General features: G+C 42.7%; 1 protein-coding gene and 1 pseudogene across 3 annotated transcripts in view; both read left to right on the plus strand.

Moving 5' to 3' along the window:
- Positions 1–16,815, plus strand: part of LOC147028980 (ras-related protein Rab-39B-like) — an 88,611-nt gene that overhangs the window by 43,542 nt on the left and 28,254 nt on the right. For all 3 annotated transcript variants that reach the window (XM_085879876.1, XM_085879878.1, XM_085879877.1), the window contains one exon: positions 15,041–15,147. In XM_085879876.1, coding sequence (XP_085736002.1) covers positions 15,041–15,147 — 107 coding nt within the window. The remainder of the gene's footprint in view (positions 1–15,040; positions 15,148–16,815) is intronic.
- LOC147028981 (signal recognition particle RNA) lies at positions 9,541–9,681 on the plus strand (annotated as a pseudogene).

Raw genomic sequence — 16,815 nt, forward strand, 5'->3', positions numbered from 1 at the left:
CAGATAAAAAAGAAATCATGGAATCCTTTTGTTGAACAAAATTTAATCTCAATTTTTGACTCATCAAAGCAGCCACCTTTTGCAGATGTAACAGCCGAACATACTCGTGGCATTCTTTCTTCAATGGAAATCAATATATTGTTCGGAAAGTTCTTCCCAACACTGTTGCAGAAGTTCCCACAAATGTGTTGCATTTGTAGTTTGCTTTGCTTTCACCCTTCTGTCCAGTTCATCCCAAACAAGCTCGATGGGGTTTAAGTCTGGAGACTGTACTGGCCATTCCATGATTTGAAGCCAACCGTCTTGTTCGTTTCTTCTAAGGTAGTTCTGACAAAGCCTGGAGGTATGTTTTGGGTCATTATCTTGCTGTAGGATGAACCCCTGACAAACTAGACGTAGACCAGAGGGTATTGCATGGTGCTGCAAAATGCTGTGGCAGCCCTTTTGGTTCAGGGCGCCAGTCACTCTGTGTAAGTCGCCAACTTTGGATCCAGCAAAAGAGCCCCAGATCATCACACTTCCTCCTCCATGTTTGAAAGTTGGTGTCACACACTGAAGAACCATCCTTTTGCATACTCGATGGCATAGAAAAACCCTGCGTGATGAACCGAAGATTTCAAATTATGATTCATCGGTCCATACGACCTTCTTCCAGTTTTCAGTAGTCCACTGGCGGTGCTTCATGGCCCAGGCAAGCCTCTTTTTCTTATTTTGTTATCTTAGCAATGACTTTCTTCCTGCCACTCGACCTGTCAAACCTGCAGCTCGAAGTCTTCTCTTCAGAGTTGAAACTAAGACTTCCTTACTTCGACCAGTGTTGAGCTGTGCTTGAAGCTGCTGTCCTGTGAGCTGCCTATCACGCAAGCTGTTGACTCTCACAAACTAACAGCTTGATGGTGTAGGAAACTTTACTCACTGAAACCTTGGATTCTTTGCAATCTCTCTTAAGGAAAGACCTACACTTTTAAGGGTTATAATGGGCTGTCTGTCTTCTTTTGTTAATTGTCTTTTTCTCGCCATTCTTCTTATTATTATTTCGGCTGTTCCCGTTAGGGGTCGCCACAGCGGATCATCCGTTATGATCCGCATACTGATTTGGCATAAGTTTTACGCCGGATGCCCTTCCTGACGCAACCCTGGTCGCCTCTTGCAACACAGGGATAAGGATTGGGTTTCGCCATGATTCAAGGCTGCCCTGCACCCTCTCATAGCACGGCCCAGCGCAGAGCTCCCATCCTCAAGCGATCCTCCAACCCAAGCCTCCGAGTAGCCGGATTACAGGCGCATGCCACTACGCCCGGATTGTCTTTTTGTCGCTATTATGATAGCAATATTGTCCAAGTAATGCTTCAGAGGGTGGAGCAACACAGTCTGTTCCAACACTGCTTTTATACATACAAAGGGTTTGTAACGAATCAACAAAAGTTGGGACACCTGTAGGAATTGTTTTCATCAACTTTCAAGACAATTTACTTATGTTGCTGCAGAACAGCTGCAATTGCTAACCCATTACTTGTTCCCTGTAAAGGGCCTTTTTTACCAACTCTGAAATTTACATTATTTTTCAATTTTTGGTAACCTAAACTTTTTTTTAACCTCTAGCTGTTTACCGCTTAGTTTTGTACCATTTCAGGTTATTCACTGGACTTGAACTGCTTAAATTTCAGTAAAAACTAAAAAATGGGGGTGTTCTAAAACTTTTGACCGGTGGAGTATTTTCAAAACAATATGTGAAATTTCTAAAGTAGTAAACTTATCGTTTTCTACCGTTTGGAGAATTATATTGAATGAACAAAAAATTTAGGAACGTGCCAAAATAAACCAGCTTCATTAAGCAATATGACTTCACACATTCACTGCAAGACCATGCACTCTGTCCCCCAGAGGAACTGCCTATCCATAGCGTCTGCCAGATCTGTGTCTATATTTTCAGAGGTTTTGTGAAGTGCTCTACAAGGTATCAAAGCAAATCTGGTGAAAAACGGACGTTTTAAAATAAAGTTATCACGTTTGCGCAGACCATGAACTGATGGATCACGTGACGCATGCACAGACGAGCAGGCAACGTGATGGATTATCTGCAATGTTTATTTCATGGGCGATTAAACTTTGTGATGTCTCCAGGATTGTTCTATGTTAAACAGCAACTCTTTTGTGGATAAAGTCATTATTTGAGCAAATTCATTTAATTTATTTTATTGCTGCAGGCGTGGTTCCCATTGTGTGCTGCCTTTTTGGCTGCTGGTTGCATCATTGGTTAGGGGCGCAGCTATGCCGCTGATGCAGTGCCCCTACTACCAGTACACTGGTGCTCATTTTGCTAACCTCAGAAGAATGACAGGCTGAGTCAACCCCCTGGTGTTAATTCAGTGGCCAACGGGACTCAAACTCAGGACCCTAGGATCCCAAGCCACCATCCTAACCGCTAAGTCAACACCAGGCTTAGCAGACGCAGTGAAGACCAGCTTTAAAGTTAAAGGGATCCTATATGGCATGAAGCCATAGCCTGGCCAGCTGTTCCTTATCAACCATTTAATTTGCATGTTTGCCATTTAAATTGAGTACTTCAGCCACTTTCCGAGCACCCTACAGTTGATAGCGGAACCACGCTACGTCATTCTGAATGAACCGTTCACTCTCTGCGGACGCTTTTTCCACACCACGTCATTCAGAGCGAGTGGTTCATGCTCCGTCACCCTGAGTGAGTGGTTTGTGCTCCGTCACCCTGAATGAGTGGTTTGTGCTCCATCATCCTAAGTGAGTGGTCCGTGCTCCGTCATTCTGAGCGAGTGGTTTGTGCTCCGTCATTCTGAGTGAGTGGTTCATGCTCCGTCATTCTGAGCGAGTGTTCCGTGCTCCGTCGTTCTGAGCGAGTGGTTCGTGCTCCATCATTCTGATTGAGTTGTTCTTGCTCCATCATTCTGAGTGAGTTGTTCATGTGCCGTCATTTTGAGCAAGTTGTGAAATAACACCCTATTTCTGAGCTGTTTGCCATATTAATGTGTTTTCTAAATTACCGAGCCAAATGTTTTTTTCCACCCATCACACAATGTTTGTGAATATACCTCCAAAACGTCTGTATAAATGCAACATTGTTTTTCGGTTAAAAGCTACTCAGGGATTTTGGGTTGTATACGGTACGTACTGTAGTCGGTAATCACACTGACTCCAACCTGCCGATTCCCGAAAAACTCCCGATATCGGTAAAGTGTGTGTGTGTGTGTGTGTGTGTGTGTGTGTGTGTGTGTGTGTGTGTGTGTGTGTGTGTGTGTGTGTGTGTGTGTGTGTGTGTGTGTGTGTGTGTGTGTGTGTGTGTGTCTGTCTCTGAACGTGTCCAGGTGGTGTTTGTCTCTGAACGTGTCCAGGTGGTGTTTGTCTCAGGACGTGTCCAGGTGGTGTTTGTCTCAGGACGTGTCCAGGTGGTGTTTGTCTCAGGACGTGTCCAGGTGGTGTTTGTCTCAGGACGTGTCCAGGTGGTGTTTGTCTCAGGACGTGTCCAGGTGGTGTTTGTCTCAGGACGTGTCCAGGTGGTGTTTGTCTCAGGACGTGTCCAGGTGGTGTTTGTCTCAGGACGTGTCCAGGTGGTGTTTGTCTCAGGACGTGTCCAGGTGGTGTTTGTCTCTGGACGTGTCTGCGCGATGTTTGTCTCCATATGCGTCTAGGCGGTGTTTGTCTTTGGATGCGCCCGAGCATTGTTTGTCTCTGGACGTGTCCGGGTGGTACTTTTCTCAAGACAGCTTGGCTCCAGACACATCTGGGCAGTGTTTGTCTCCAAACGTGTCCGTGTGGTATTCATGTCCGGATGGGAGTTTGACTCCGTACGCGTCCGGACGGGAGTTTGTCGCCCAATGTGTCCAGATGGAAGATTGTCTCCGGATGTATCTGAACGGGAGTTTGTCTCTGGATATGTATGGATGGGAGTTTGTTTCTGGACATGTCCAAGCAGTGTTTGTCTCCAGAAAGCCTGGCTCCAGATGCGTCCGGGCGGTGTTTGTCTCCGAACGTGTCCAGGTGGTATTTATATCTGGATGGGAGTGTGTCTCTGAATGTGTCCAGGTGGTGTTTGTCTCCGGACATGTCCAGACGGGGGTTCGTCTCCAGACATGTCCGGACGGGGGTTCGTTTCTGGACGAGTCTGGATGGGAGTTCATCTCCGGATGTGTCCAAGCAGTGTTTGTCTCCAGACAGCTTGGCCCCGGACGTGCCAAGGTGGTGTTTGTCTCTGGGCAGTATTTATAGTATGACCGGTATAAAATGGATTTCAGACATTATTTTGTTTCCATATTCACTGTTATTCTGTACAGAAGCATTTTTTATGAGACAATATGAATCGTAATTAATGCCCCACCACACATCGGCCTTCCCTTCCTGTCAATTCTAATTGCCTACCCTTCCTCCACCCCTCCTCACTTTTCCACCTTCTCCGCTTCCCAACTCCTCCTCGATCATCCACCCTCCTTGCTCCCCCTCTCTCCTCTCTCCCCTCCCTCCTCTCTCCCCTCCCTCCTCTCTCCCCTCCCTCCTCTCTCCCCTCCCTCCTCTCCCCCCTCCCTTCTCTCTCCCCCTCCCTCCTCTCTCCCTCTCCCTCCTCTTTTCCCACCCTCTTAGTATTCCCATCAGCAAAGTGATGAGTGGTATTTGTTAGTGATTAAATAAAACTGCTCTGTATTCAAAAAATACGGAAATGTGAGCTACAATACCAGGACATACCCAATTAAATGTTCCAATTGGAATTAGATTTTATAAAAAAGGGTGTTTAGTTTTTCTGAGAAAAATCTTGGGGTATGATATATTGTTGTGGGGCCAGGTATCGGTGGTGAGCACGACCGCTAGGGGGAGCAGTAGAGTCGGCTCCACCGAACACACCGGAATTTAGGTCGTGACCCTCGGATAAGTCCGAAGGCACGGGTCCCTTACAGGACCATGAATCGCCAGGAGTAGGGTTAATTGCCAACTTCAATATACCTAAGTACCCACGCGGCAAGCTACCGGGGAATTCACACCCTCGGCAGGCCTTGAGCGGAACGAGCTGTTACCATGCTCGAACCATGTGTAACCCGAGCGGATGGTTACCGAGGCCCGTCAGTATCCACAAATGTGGAACAAAACTGGTTTGCAGTTATTGCTTTGGTTTGCAGTGGAACAAAACAAAAAATCTGAAAAAAATGCTAAATCTTATCTTATTCCAAACAGAAATCCTAAAATGGCCCGGACAATATTATTGGCACCTTTGAGAAGTTGTTAGAAATAATTTGATTTCAAGCAGGTGATTCTCCTTTACTTTGAAATTGAACTCACCTGTGGTGAGTTACAGGTGCCTGCAAAATAAAAACCACTCATTCAACCAGTTTGAATAGAGAAAAGGAGTCATTCTGCTGTTTTGTGTCACTGTGTGTACCGCAATGAGCATGGAGAAAAGAAAGATAACCAGAGAATTGTCTGAGGAGGTCAGACACAAGATTGTAGCCTAGCATGGACAATCTCAAGACTACAAGTCCATCTCCAGAGACCTTGATGTTCCTGTGTCCACCGTACCAAATGTTATCAGGAAGTTTAAGGCCCATGGCACTGTAGCCAACCTCCCGAGATGTGGCCGCAAGAGAAAACTTGATCGAAGATTGCAGCAAAGGATTGTTCAAATGGTGGAGGAAGTATCTTGATCAACTACCAAACAGATTCAAGCTGACCTTCAGACACAAAGTACAACAGTTTCAACTCGCACCATCCGTTACCAACTCCATGAAAGGGGGTTCTATGGTAGGAGACCCAGGAGGACCCCCTCTGCTAAGAGAGATACATTTGAACGCCTGACTAGAGTTTGCCAAAAAGCATCTGAACAAGCCAAAATCCTTCTGGGAGAATGTCGTGGGCACAGATGAGACCAAATTAGAGGTTTTTGTTAAAGCACATCATCTCCATGTTTACAGAAAACAAAATGAAGCCTTCAAAGAAAAGAACACATTCCCTACAGTCAAACATGGAGGAGGTACAGTGATGTTTTGGGGTTGGTGTGCTGCCTCTGGCACTGGGTGCCTTGAATGTGTGCATGGCATCATGAAATCAGGAGATTATCAAGGCATTGTGGAGCACGATGTTTAACCCAGTGTCAGAAAGCTGGGTCTCTGTCGAAGGTCATGGGTCCTGCAGCAGGACAATGACCCCAAACACACTTCAAAAAGCACCCAGGAATGGTTCAACACAAAACAATCGACTGTTGTGAAGTGGCCAGCAATGAGTCCAGATCGAAATCCCATTGAACACCTGTGGGGAGATCTGAAAACAGCAGTTGGGAGAAGGTACCCTTCAAATCTGGGAGAACTGGAGCAGTTTGCACAATAAGATTGGGACAAACTGCCAGTGGAGAGGTGAAAGAAGCTCATTCATGGTTATAGGAAGTGCTTGACTGCAGGTATTTTGTCCAAAGGTTGTGACACCACATATCAAGTCAAGGGTGTCAATAAATTTGGCAATGGCATTTCTTTATATTTTCTCATTTAAAAGGATATATTAAATTCTGAATCACAAACAAAGTTTCTGTAATATTAACAGTGAAATAAAGAACAGTGGAGACAAAATACTGTCAATTTCAACTTATTTTTTTAGAGAAAATTGTGAGTTATTTGAAAAAAAGTGCGAGGGTGCCAATATTTTTGCCCACAACAGTGTAGTACCGAAGCCTTTTTGATTTATGACAGTTATATTCAATTGTACATCCGTATAAATAAATATAAAACAATCAGACATTTAAATACAAATAAACTGTGGTTGAACTGGAGCTTTTGATTTGGTTACCGCATTTCAGGAAGTGCCTCCTTTTAATCTGATTTGACTGGATGCTGGAATGGCAAAGAACTACAACCATTACAACGCTAAAGTGGCGACGATTTTGTCATAATCCTGGTGAGATGACGTGGTTTTAACAACGGGGGTTCGTGTCCAGGTGTCGGAAAATAAGTGCTTGAGAATGGGGGTTCGAGTCCACGTGTCAGAAAATAAGGGTTTGAGAATGGGTGTTTTAGAACAGGGGTTCAATTTCTGATGTCAGAAAATAAGTGCTTGAGAATGGGTGTTTGAGAACGGAGGTTCGAGTCCGGGTGTCAGAAAATAAGGGTTTGGGAATGAAGTTTGAAAACAGAATTGGAAAATGAAGATTTGGGAATGAGGTTTGTTACAAAAATGAAGGTTTTGGAATGAGGAAGGGAACAATGGGGAAGGTTCTATCCACAATCATTGACCCCATAATGCCGGCCCACAGATGCCTCACTTTCATCTCGAGACAACCAATTAAGCAACTCATTAGTTTGGCCCAACGTCATAACCTTTCTCTGCCTTTTGGCACAACTAACTTTGTCCATTGCTTTATGTTTGGGCTCATTAAAAACAGTGCACAAGAAACAACACAACACTCATAATGTGACATATCATTCACGCACGGGACACAAATGATGACTCATCTCAGCTCAAAAACCAATATTGCTCAAAATGAAATCCCGAGATAAGCAATCGGAACACAATAGTTTGCCCGACATTAGTCAAAACGCACGATATTTGAGGGTTTACTGTATTGCCCTTTTATATAACAAAAATTAAGTAATACAAGGGAGAAATTGAGGTGTAAAAAAAAAAAATAGTCAAAATGTTTCCCTTTCCCCTTTGACTCCAATCTTACATTGGGGTTGTCCCAGATCTCTCATTTTCATATTACTCATACATGGAGGATACACAATTGCTCATTTCCTTTGTTTATGTCACGACTGATTTTTATCTCTATTTTCTTCTTCCATTGTTTGGTCACACTTTATTTGCATGTTGTCCTTTTGACTTGGATTAATTATTAGCTCTATCAACTTTCCATTAATCTTCTTATAAGCTGGGAGTGTAGCACAGTCCTTGAGGAGCAATTGACCATATTGGAGAAAAGTGTGCTTTGGTACTAAAGGTCTCGAATGTACCTTATTTCTTTCTTCTTTTCAAGGACCCCCTTTGCACTGCATATCTGAAGGTTGCTAATCATTGATCTCTTTGGTTGTTTATCGATCCAGAACTTCAGTTTTCCCAAGCAGGAAACCACGTACGCTTCCTCTTCTACTCTCCCTCCCTCCTCTCCCTCCCTCCTCTCCACCTCCACCCTCCTCTCCACCTCCTCCCTCCTCTCCTCCCCCTTCCCTCCTCCTCATTATTCCCTCCATCTCTCTCCTCTCTCCTCTCATTACTCCCTCTCCCTCCCCACATCACGTCTGACCAGATACGTACATTCAAAATGGCTATTAGAATGAATTTTTCTTTGAAAATGTCAATATTTGTCCGATTTTCTCACTTTTTGCTGCAACTGAGTCTTAAACCGTCGTGGTGACTACAAAAATGAAATCAGATATCAAATTAAATTTAAGATAAAGCCATGAGGGAGTTTGAATGGAATTTATATTGCAGGCCTTCGTTTCACTTCAAATACATTTTTGCCTAAAAACGGAAACTTTTCGTCCAATTTTTTCCCCGTTTTTTGCAACTGTCTTAAACCATATTAGCGACGATGAAAAGTGAAATCAGGTATCGAATTAGAGTTGAGATAAAGCCATGAGAGTGTAAGAAAGCATTAGCCTTACAAAATAGGCTACACATCCGGAGCGAACCAAATGGTGGCAATTTGATTTTGAAGCCCCTTGCTGAACTGGAAAGACCCTCCTCGAATGGGCAAACTGACTGAATGTCTAGTGGAGAATACATGTGCGTGTGTGTACGTGTGTACGTGTATCTTCTTCTTTTGGCTGCGCCCGTTGGCGGTCGCCACAGCGGATCATCCGTATGATCCGCATAGTGATTTGGCACATGTTTTACGCCGGATGCCCTTCCTGACGCAACCCTGGTCGCCTCTTACGACACAGGGATATGGTACACCTATTTTAACCGGGGTATACACCGGCCCAGTATACTGGTACTCATTTCGCCGACCTCGGAAGGATGACAGGCTGAGTCAACCCCCTGGTGTATTAATTCAGTGGCCCAACGGGGCTTGAACTCAGGACCTTTTGGATCCCAAGCCGCTGCCCTCACCACTGCACCAACACCAGGCATTACGTGTGTACGTGTATATATATATATATATATATATATATATATATATATATATATATATATATATATATATGTATATATGTATATATGTATATATATATATATATGCCTGGTGTTGGCTTAATGGTTAGGGTGGTGGGCTTAGGATCCGAGTATCCTGAGTTCAAATCCCACTCGGCTGTTGAATTAATACCAGGTGGGGTTGACTCTGCCTGTCATCCTTCCGAGGTCGGCAAAATGAGTGCCAGCATGCTGGTATCCTGTGTCGGAGTGGCGACCCGTCCAGGATTGCACCCAATAGCCAAGGAGACTGCTTCGGCAGCACCAACGCTCTGCACAGAGTATGGTCCCAGTGGATGGATATATATATATATGTATATATGTATATATGTATATATATATATATATGTATATATATATATATATATGTATATATATATATATATATATATATATATATATATATATACCGGGCGTAGTGGCGTGCGTCTGTAATCCAGCTACTCGGAGGCTTGGGTTGGAGGATCGCTTGAGGACGGGATCTCTGCACTGGGCCATCCTATGAGATGGTGTAGGGCAGCCCGGAATCATGGCGAAACCCAATCCTTATCCCTGTGTCATAAGAGGCGACCAGGGTTGTGTCAGGAAGGGCATCCGGCGTAAAACCTGTGCCAAATCAGTATGCGGATCATAACGGATGATCCGCTGTGGTGACCCCTAACGGGAGCAGCCGAAAGAACAACATATAGATCTGTGCGCCTTGTGCTTTCTTGTTGCCGGAAACCCAACCACAGCAGCAACAATCCAACCACATCAACACATAGTGGCATTTCCATACATACAACATGCTTCTGACACAACAATCCGCATACCACATCAGTATCACATTAACACACCCACAAACCACAATCATCCTCATGAGCACAGCTGTCAAACTTAAGGACCACGTGAACAAATTTAACAGAAAGAACGTCATGTACTGTATATTCTCTAACATACTGTACCATGTGAAGATTGTGAAGTCAAGTATGTTGGCCAAACATCCAAACGCTTAATCACACGGCTAACCAAACACCAACGGGCTGTGAGGTGACAAGACCGGTTGTCCTTTGTCGTGACACACACACACACACACACACACACACACACACACACACACACACACACGCACCACATTCTCATGGAATCAAACCACCATCCTTGGCACATAGTCCACGAGTCAGTCGCATTGGTTGGTACCATGTGGGGGGAATAATTATCATCGTGATTTATTTTTGGCAAGGTATACAACCCTAGAGTTGGACAATATGTGATAGCATTGCATCGGTGATAGCTTTTTGTGTGTTATCACCCTGTTTATATGCCTACCCTTTAATAAGCTTTTGTTCAAAATGGCCAGTACAAGGTAAAACATCCTACTTCAACTTAACAACATTTTTTTTATCAGTCAAACATTAACATTTATTTTTGTCTCACCGTTTGCTGGAATCATTTGCTTCTCAACAAAAAGTGCTAAACATGCCGAGGTTGAAAGGTGTGTCATTGGTGACACTTGTATATCAGTGTCTATTTCCTGTGTGATAAATCATACCACCTTTAGAAAAGTATTTGTCTATCATTCACTGTGGAAAGTAAGTAAAAGTTCTGGAACAATATAATTACATGGGTGTTTAGCAAATTTATTAAGAAATCCAAAAATCTAAATTTATTTTTTGTATGTTGTACATTAAGATCAGTATAGCAGTCAATGTTACCCCACCCACCAAATGAAAAAATACCTAATTTCCCTCATCTCCTTCCCTCAGTGCCACAGACAAAACTGTAGTGGTGACATCTACAAAAGTCACTTCATCACCTTTTACTCTTTGGAGTAAAACATCTAACTTAAAATATATTTGGTTATTTTAGTTTATGATTCAATTTTCTTCAAATTCACGTATTTAACCATGGTATCCATTAATTAGGGTATGGGCAAAAAACTTCCGTACCACTTTGTATGAAAACAAAATCATATGTTCTACAATGTATCAGCACTGGACTATCAGTGCCTGTAATTGCAAACACTAAATGCTAGGCTAGTTTGAACAACTGTTTTGAAAAGCAAATAACATGAGCTACGTGCCTAACAATTTTCAAGAAGATATATGCTATAATAAGAGAGAACCATTGGTTTTAAATAGAATGTCTTCTGTCTTACGCCAGATTCAGAAAAGTTTATTTTGGAATGGGGTTACTAAACAGCGAATAACACACAAAAGGCTACCACTAATGCAATGCTTTCACATAGTTACTGACTGTGGAGATGTATACGCTGCCAAAAATTATATATATATATATATATATATATATATATATATATATATATATATATATATATATATATATATATATATATATATATGACCGTTTTTACAGCCATTTTTCCCTGCTGTGCAGGGATTTGGCTTTTTGTGAGGCAATGTTTTATGGCCGGATGCCCTTCCTGACGCCAACCCTGGTCGCCTCTTACAACACACAGGGATATGGTACACCTATTCTAACCGGGGCATACACCGGGACCAGTACACTGGCACTCATTTCGCCGACCTCGGAAGGATGACAGGCTGAGTCAACCCCCTGGTGTTAATTCAGCAGCCAACAGGGCTTGAACTCAGGACACTGGGATCCCAAGCCGCCACCCTAACCACTAAGCCAACACCAGGCTTGCTGCCAAAAATTATGATGAGCATTATTCCTCTGGGATGGTACTGTTGGCCAAAAATTACCTGGTTTGGCTCATGGCCTAACAGGTTCATGAAGGGTGAACCACAATATTATCGAGGCCTGATATTCCTGTGAAAAACTCCATCAACCGACACATCGACTTACATCCCACATACAAAGTACTACACAATCAACAACAATGCCAACAAAACCGGCAGAATAATTTGAATACAGGGAGCCCTGTGATTGGCGAGGACTTGGGCCAATCCACGACACAGTACCGTCCCCAACAGAACTTAACGTGGCGCCACCACCACCCCTCTCTTAATGCCTCTGAAGAAGAGAACTAGCTTGTGCTCAAAACGTCAGGCTTTAATAAAGTTTTTTTTTCGATGTATACATATATATATATATATATATATATATATATATATATATATATATATATATATATATATATATATATATATATATATATATATATATATGATTTTTTCGGCCCCATTGACCTTGTCCGAAATCGGGGTTAATTAATTTGGTCTTGATTTTCATGTCCGTGCGTCTGCAACCATATCTCTGACATGTATTGACCGATGTTGTTCAAGCTTGACACACAGATAAATAATGATGACTTACAAAAGCACGTTTTTTTTTTTTTCGAGATCACATCCAAGATAGCCAACTGGCAGCCATTTTAGTTGTAAAAAAAACAACTCTGTGTCGAACACGTCCTCAACCATTTCTCAGACATGCATTCAGCGATGTTGTTCAAATTTGGCACACAGGTAACGAATGGTGGCTTACACATACACGTCATTTTTTTTCGAGATCAATTCCAAGATGGCCGACTGGCGGCCATTTTAATTGTAAAAAAACCCAATGTTGAACATGTTCTCAACCATTTCTCGGACAATCATTTAACAATGTTGTTAACACTTGGCCCACAGATAAAGAATGATGGCTTACATATGCACGTCATTTTTTTTGCGATCAGGTCAAAGATGGCCGACTGCTGGGTGTTTTGTTACTTAAACGTGTCCCCAACTATTTCTCCGACGTGCGTGGTCCGATTTTGTTCAAACTTGGTACAAACACAATACACAATGGCATACACTTGCACCTAAATTTATTTACAGTAGTGATCTGATCAAAGATGGCCAACTGGTAGACTGCTGGCCATTTTAGTTATGCATAAATATAGGCTAGCCCTTTCACTCCATATGGCAAAATTACTGAAACATCTGGGGTTTTGACATTTTATGTCATTCTTACTTGTCTTTTTTAAGGAAAAAAGGTGCATCCCACCAAAAAAGTAACTAGATCTTCCCTGATAATCTATTAACAAACAAGCAAGAGCAGATCCGATCTCATGTGATGTTTCTCCCGCATCCCAGCAGGCTTCCCCCTTGCCAATAGACCCCAATCCTTAGCAAGTGTCGACTTTTATTCCCAAGGCGACAATTCATTTCCGGTCACGTGCCAGTGTGAGAGGTCAAATGAGGGGAGTTGTTGTTGTACCGAACCTTAAGCAACAAAATGCCAATGACATCGATGGTCTCCTCTGCTCTTTTTATTTACTAGTGATCTGGTAATTATGTATCCTGTTTGTATGGGGGTGAATGAATGTGTGTGTTCGTTCTTGTTTTTGTGTTTCTGGGGCACTCTGTCTGGGTGGGACATGGTGATGTGTGGATTGCATGATATTGTTACAGAAATGGCTTAAGTGGTAATGGTGGAGGAAATTATACTAGTTATTTTCATAGAACATGTTCAGCATAAGCATATGCAATAAGTGAACAACGGGCAGGGTCGAATTTGTTCTAAAAATCCTTTTGTCTTCCGTCCGAAATGTTTATTTCACATTTCCCATTTCCCCACTTTTGTGTTTCAAGTGGCTTTTCCCCATTGTAATGTGTCATTATGTATTTTTCATTGAATAACACAAATAAGCAGTTTCCACATGACCCCCATGAGTAGGATATGCTTCAAGAACCTTCAATGGGTGAGAGACTCTGATATTTTGGGGGCGTTTCCCCCCTGGCAAGTGGCCGATAGGCATGTCATGGGCATCCCACGGCCCCGTCCTGTTGGGAGTTAATAAAAGACGTAATGGGCAGAAGCTTACAGGTGGTGGCCATCTTCTGGTGGCCATCTCCTGCAGAGTCTTCCCTTGCTCATAACCATGTCTTTTTGAAGTTGTCTGATTCGTGGACCTGTCTTTGCCTGGACCTACTTTCCATGGGACCTCCTGCTCTCTGCGTCCAGCTTCAGTTGCCATGGCGCTCTGGTCTTGCAACTTTCTTGGCATGGTTACCAGCTGTACGCGATACACAGTGGTGCACTGCATTGACAAAGCCGGGAGATCGCGGGATGGACAAAGCCGCTCAAGGCCGCACATCTTGGCGTCAAAATCAGGCGCAAGCATGGCCTACTTGCCCCCCCCCCCCAGGTTATTCTGTGCCCTGTCTTCTCCCTCTATCTGTCCTGTCACCTGAGTGAGGCCTTTAAGATTAGATAAGTAAGCCAATCACTTACGAAGTGTGCGGGGGTGAATTATTTATCGTGTTTCTCACTTTCTCTCTCCCTTCCCTTGCCTTGTTAATGATAACCTGTTTTCTAGTCACTGTGGGAATGGGGGTTCTGTAATGTGTCAGTTAATTCGACATGTAAACCCATATGTAGGAAATTGGGAATCGGCGTGATAAGGCATGATTAGTTAAAACCAAACTGCCCTTCAGCATTGTTTAGCCAAATCTGGGAGGGTAGATTTGGAATGGCGCGTCGTTTTTAATGCACTGACTGGCACGTAAGTTATGGGCAGGCACGTCGACCTCTCTTCCCCTACCCACCCGGTGGTTCGTCAGTGCGATTAGAATCCCGTGACCGTAAATATATATATATATATATATATATATATATATATATATATATATATATATATATATATATATATATATATGTAGCATACCCTTCACAGAGCGTCGGTGCTGTTGAAGCAGTTTCTCAACAAGGGTTACACTGGGTGGTTTTCCATTGCCTTCCCAGCAGTCGTTCGGGGAGGAATTTGGCCATAGTGCCAGCGATAGGTTGCATATTCCGGTAAGGAATCTTAAACAGAAAGGTATATCCCTTCACCACTTCCATTTTGTACAGAATGAGCAATTTTTGGTGAATTTAAAATGAAGGAAACTTTAAACAAGCAATGCTGGCTTCATGTGATATTCTGTTTTATTGGCTTTTTGGTAACAGAATTCTATTATTACAGATATGGAAGCAATCTGGTTATACCAGTTTCGAATAATCCTGGTTGGAGACTCCACTGTGGGGAAATCTTCATTGCTTCGTCGCTTCACAGAGGGAAGGTTTGTGCAGGTGTGTTTCCATTATTTGTATTGCTGAGTCAATAAACTATACAATAACAACCTCATTGTACTTCATCACATTTCGGTACATTTTAAAATACTTATGTCATGATGCTTTAGATGATTTTATCATATTCCATTCAACTTAAAAATCAAGTGTGGTTTCAGCACTCTTTATGGATGTGTAAAAATTTTCAGCAGCCACCACCTTCAATGCAATTGCAGTAAAAACTAGAGGGGGAGTACTCGGCAGAGTGCAAAACCTCCGCCGCCGATACTGCTGGGTCACTCAAGTGAACCTTATATCTTATTCATTAAATATGATGTCAACAGTGCTGACAGAGTTATAGTTCTTTTCTCCATTTTTTTTTTGGGGGGGGGGGGGTTGGAAATCACTTAAAATATGTAGAAATGCAAAAAAAAAAGAAATAGAAATTTTGTTGAAAAAATAGTTTTAAAAAAAAAAATTTTCTCTAACAATTTTTTTGGGGGGGGGTTGGAAATCACTTAAAACATGTAGAAATGCAAAAAAAAAATTTTCCTCTAAATTTTTGGGGGGGGTTGGAAATCACTTAAAACATGTAGAAATGCAGAAAAAAATTTCTGTAACAATTTTTTTTTGGGAGGGGGGGTAACAATTTTTTTGGGGGGGGGTTGGAAATCACTTAAAACACGTAGAAATGCAAAAAAAAAAAAAAATTTCTTGAACAATTTTTTTCGGGGGGGGGGACCAAGTCCAATATCTAATGGCATGATCCTTGGACCATACCTAACCCCCCCCCCCCCACTAAGTTTCATCGAAATCCGTTGAGTTTTTCCGTAATACTGTTCACAAACAAACAAACAGAAACGGGTAAAAACAGTAACCTCGATCTTCGATGGCGGAGGTTAACAAACACTTTTTGGAGATCAGAGCACTACTATCTTGTCATTCTGGAAAGAAGAGTAGCATTGGATTGACAATGTGAGATGATTCCACAGCTGAGAAGTTCAAAAAATAATTTAACAAAATAGTGTGGTGTGAGCGCAAAGCCTGAAACTTCTTGGGTTAGCAATGAGGGGTAACTCGTAAAGTGTGTGTGTGAACTCGATGACGATCGCCTTGATTCGAGGATGGGTGGAGGGCAAGACCAAATGAGCAAACACAAATAAAGCAAGATAAAGATGATAAAGATAAAGCAAACACTGCACGTCAGCCTTTTTAGTTAGTTGTGCTAAGAATATTCTGAGCATCGGTCTCGACAACATCCAGAAGAGAAGCGAGCGGTTTGTCGTGGTCGTGCCAGCCTACAAAAGGAAGCAAGAAATCACAATGTTTGAAAATCTGAGCTGCTTGTTTTCACCCCAATCAAGCTGAGTTTCATCCCTCGGGTGGTTCCTTAGAAGTTGGTGCCGTCGTCACTGTAGATATCCTTTGGCTGCTCTTGTCGAGCAATGATAGGTCACAGAACGAGAATGAATGATTTGCTTCTTGAGAGGTGTGCCATCTGAATGTACACAGCATCCCCCCCCTCCCTCCAAGAGTGTGGCTGAACACCAATGTTGAACTGGCAGTGGGTGAGTAGGACAACAATTGTAGTAGAATAGCACAATCAGCATGGGAATGAACAAACAGGAGAGAGAGAGAAGAGAGAAGAGAGAAGAGAGAAGAGATATCACTAGAACGAGCAAGTTCAAT

This window comes from Eptatretus burgeri, chromosome 4 (genome assembly GCF_056783735.1).
Source record: "Eptatretus burgeri isolate ZD-2024b chromosome 4, Ebu_testis_v1, whole genome shotgun sequence".
Lineage (NCBI taxonomy): Eukaryota > Metazoa > Chordata > Myxini > Myxiniformes > Myxinidae > Eptatretus > Eptatretus burgeri.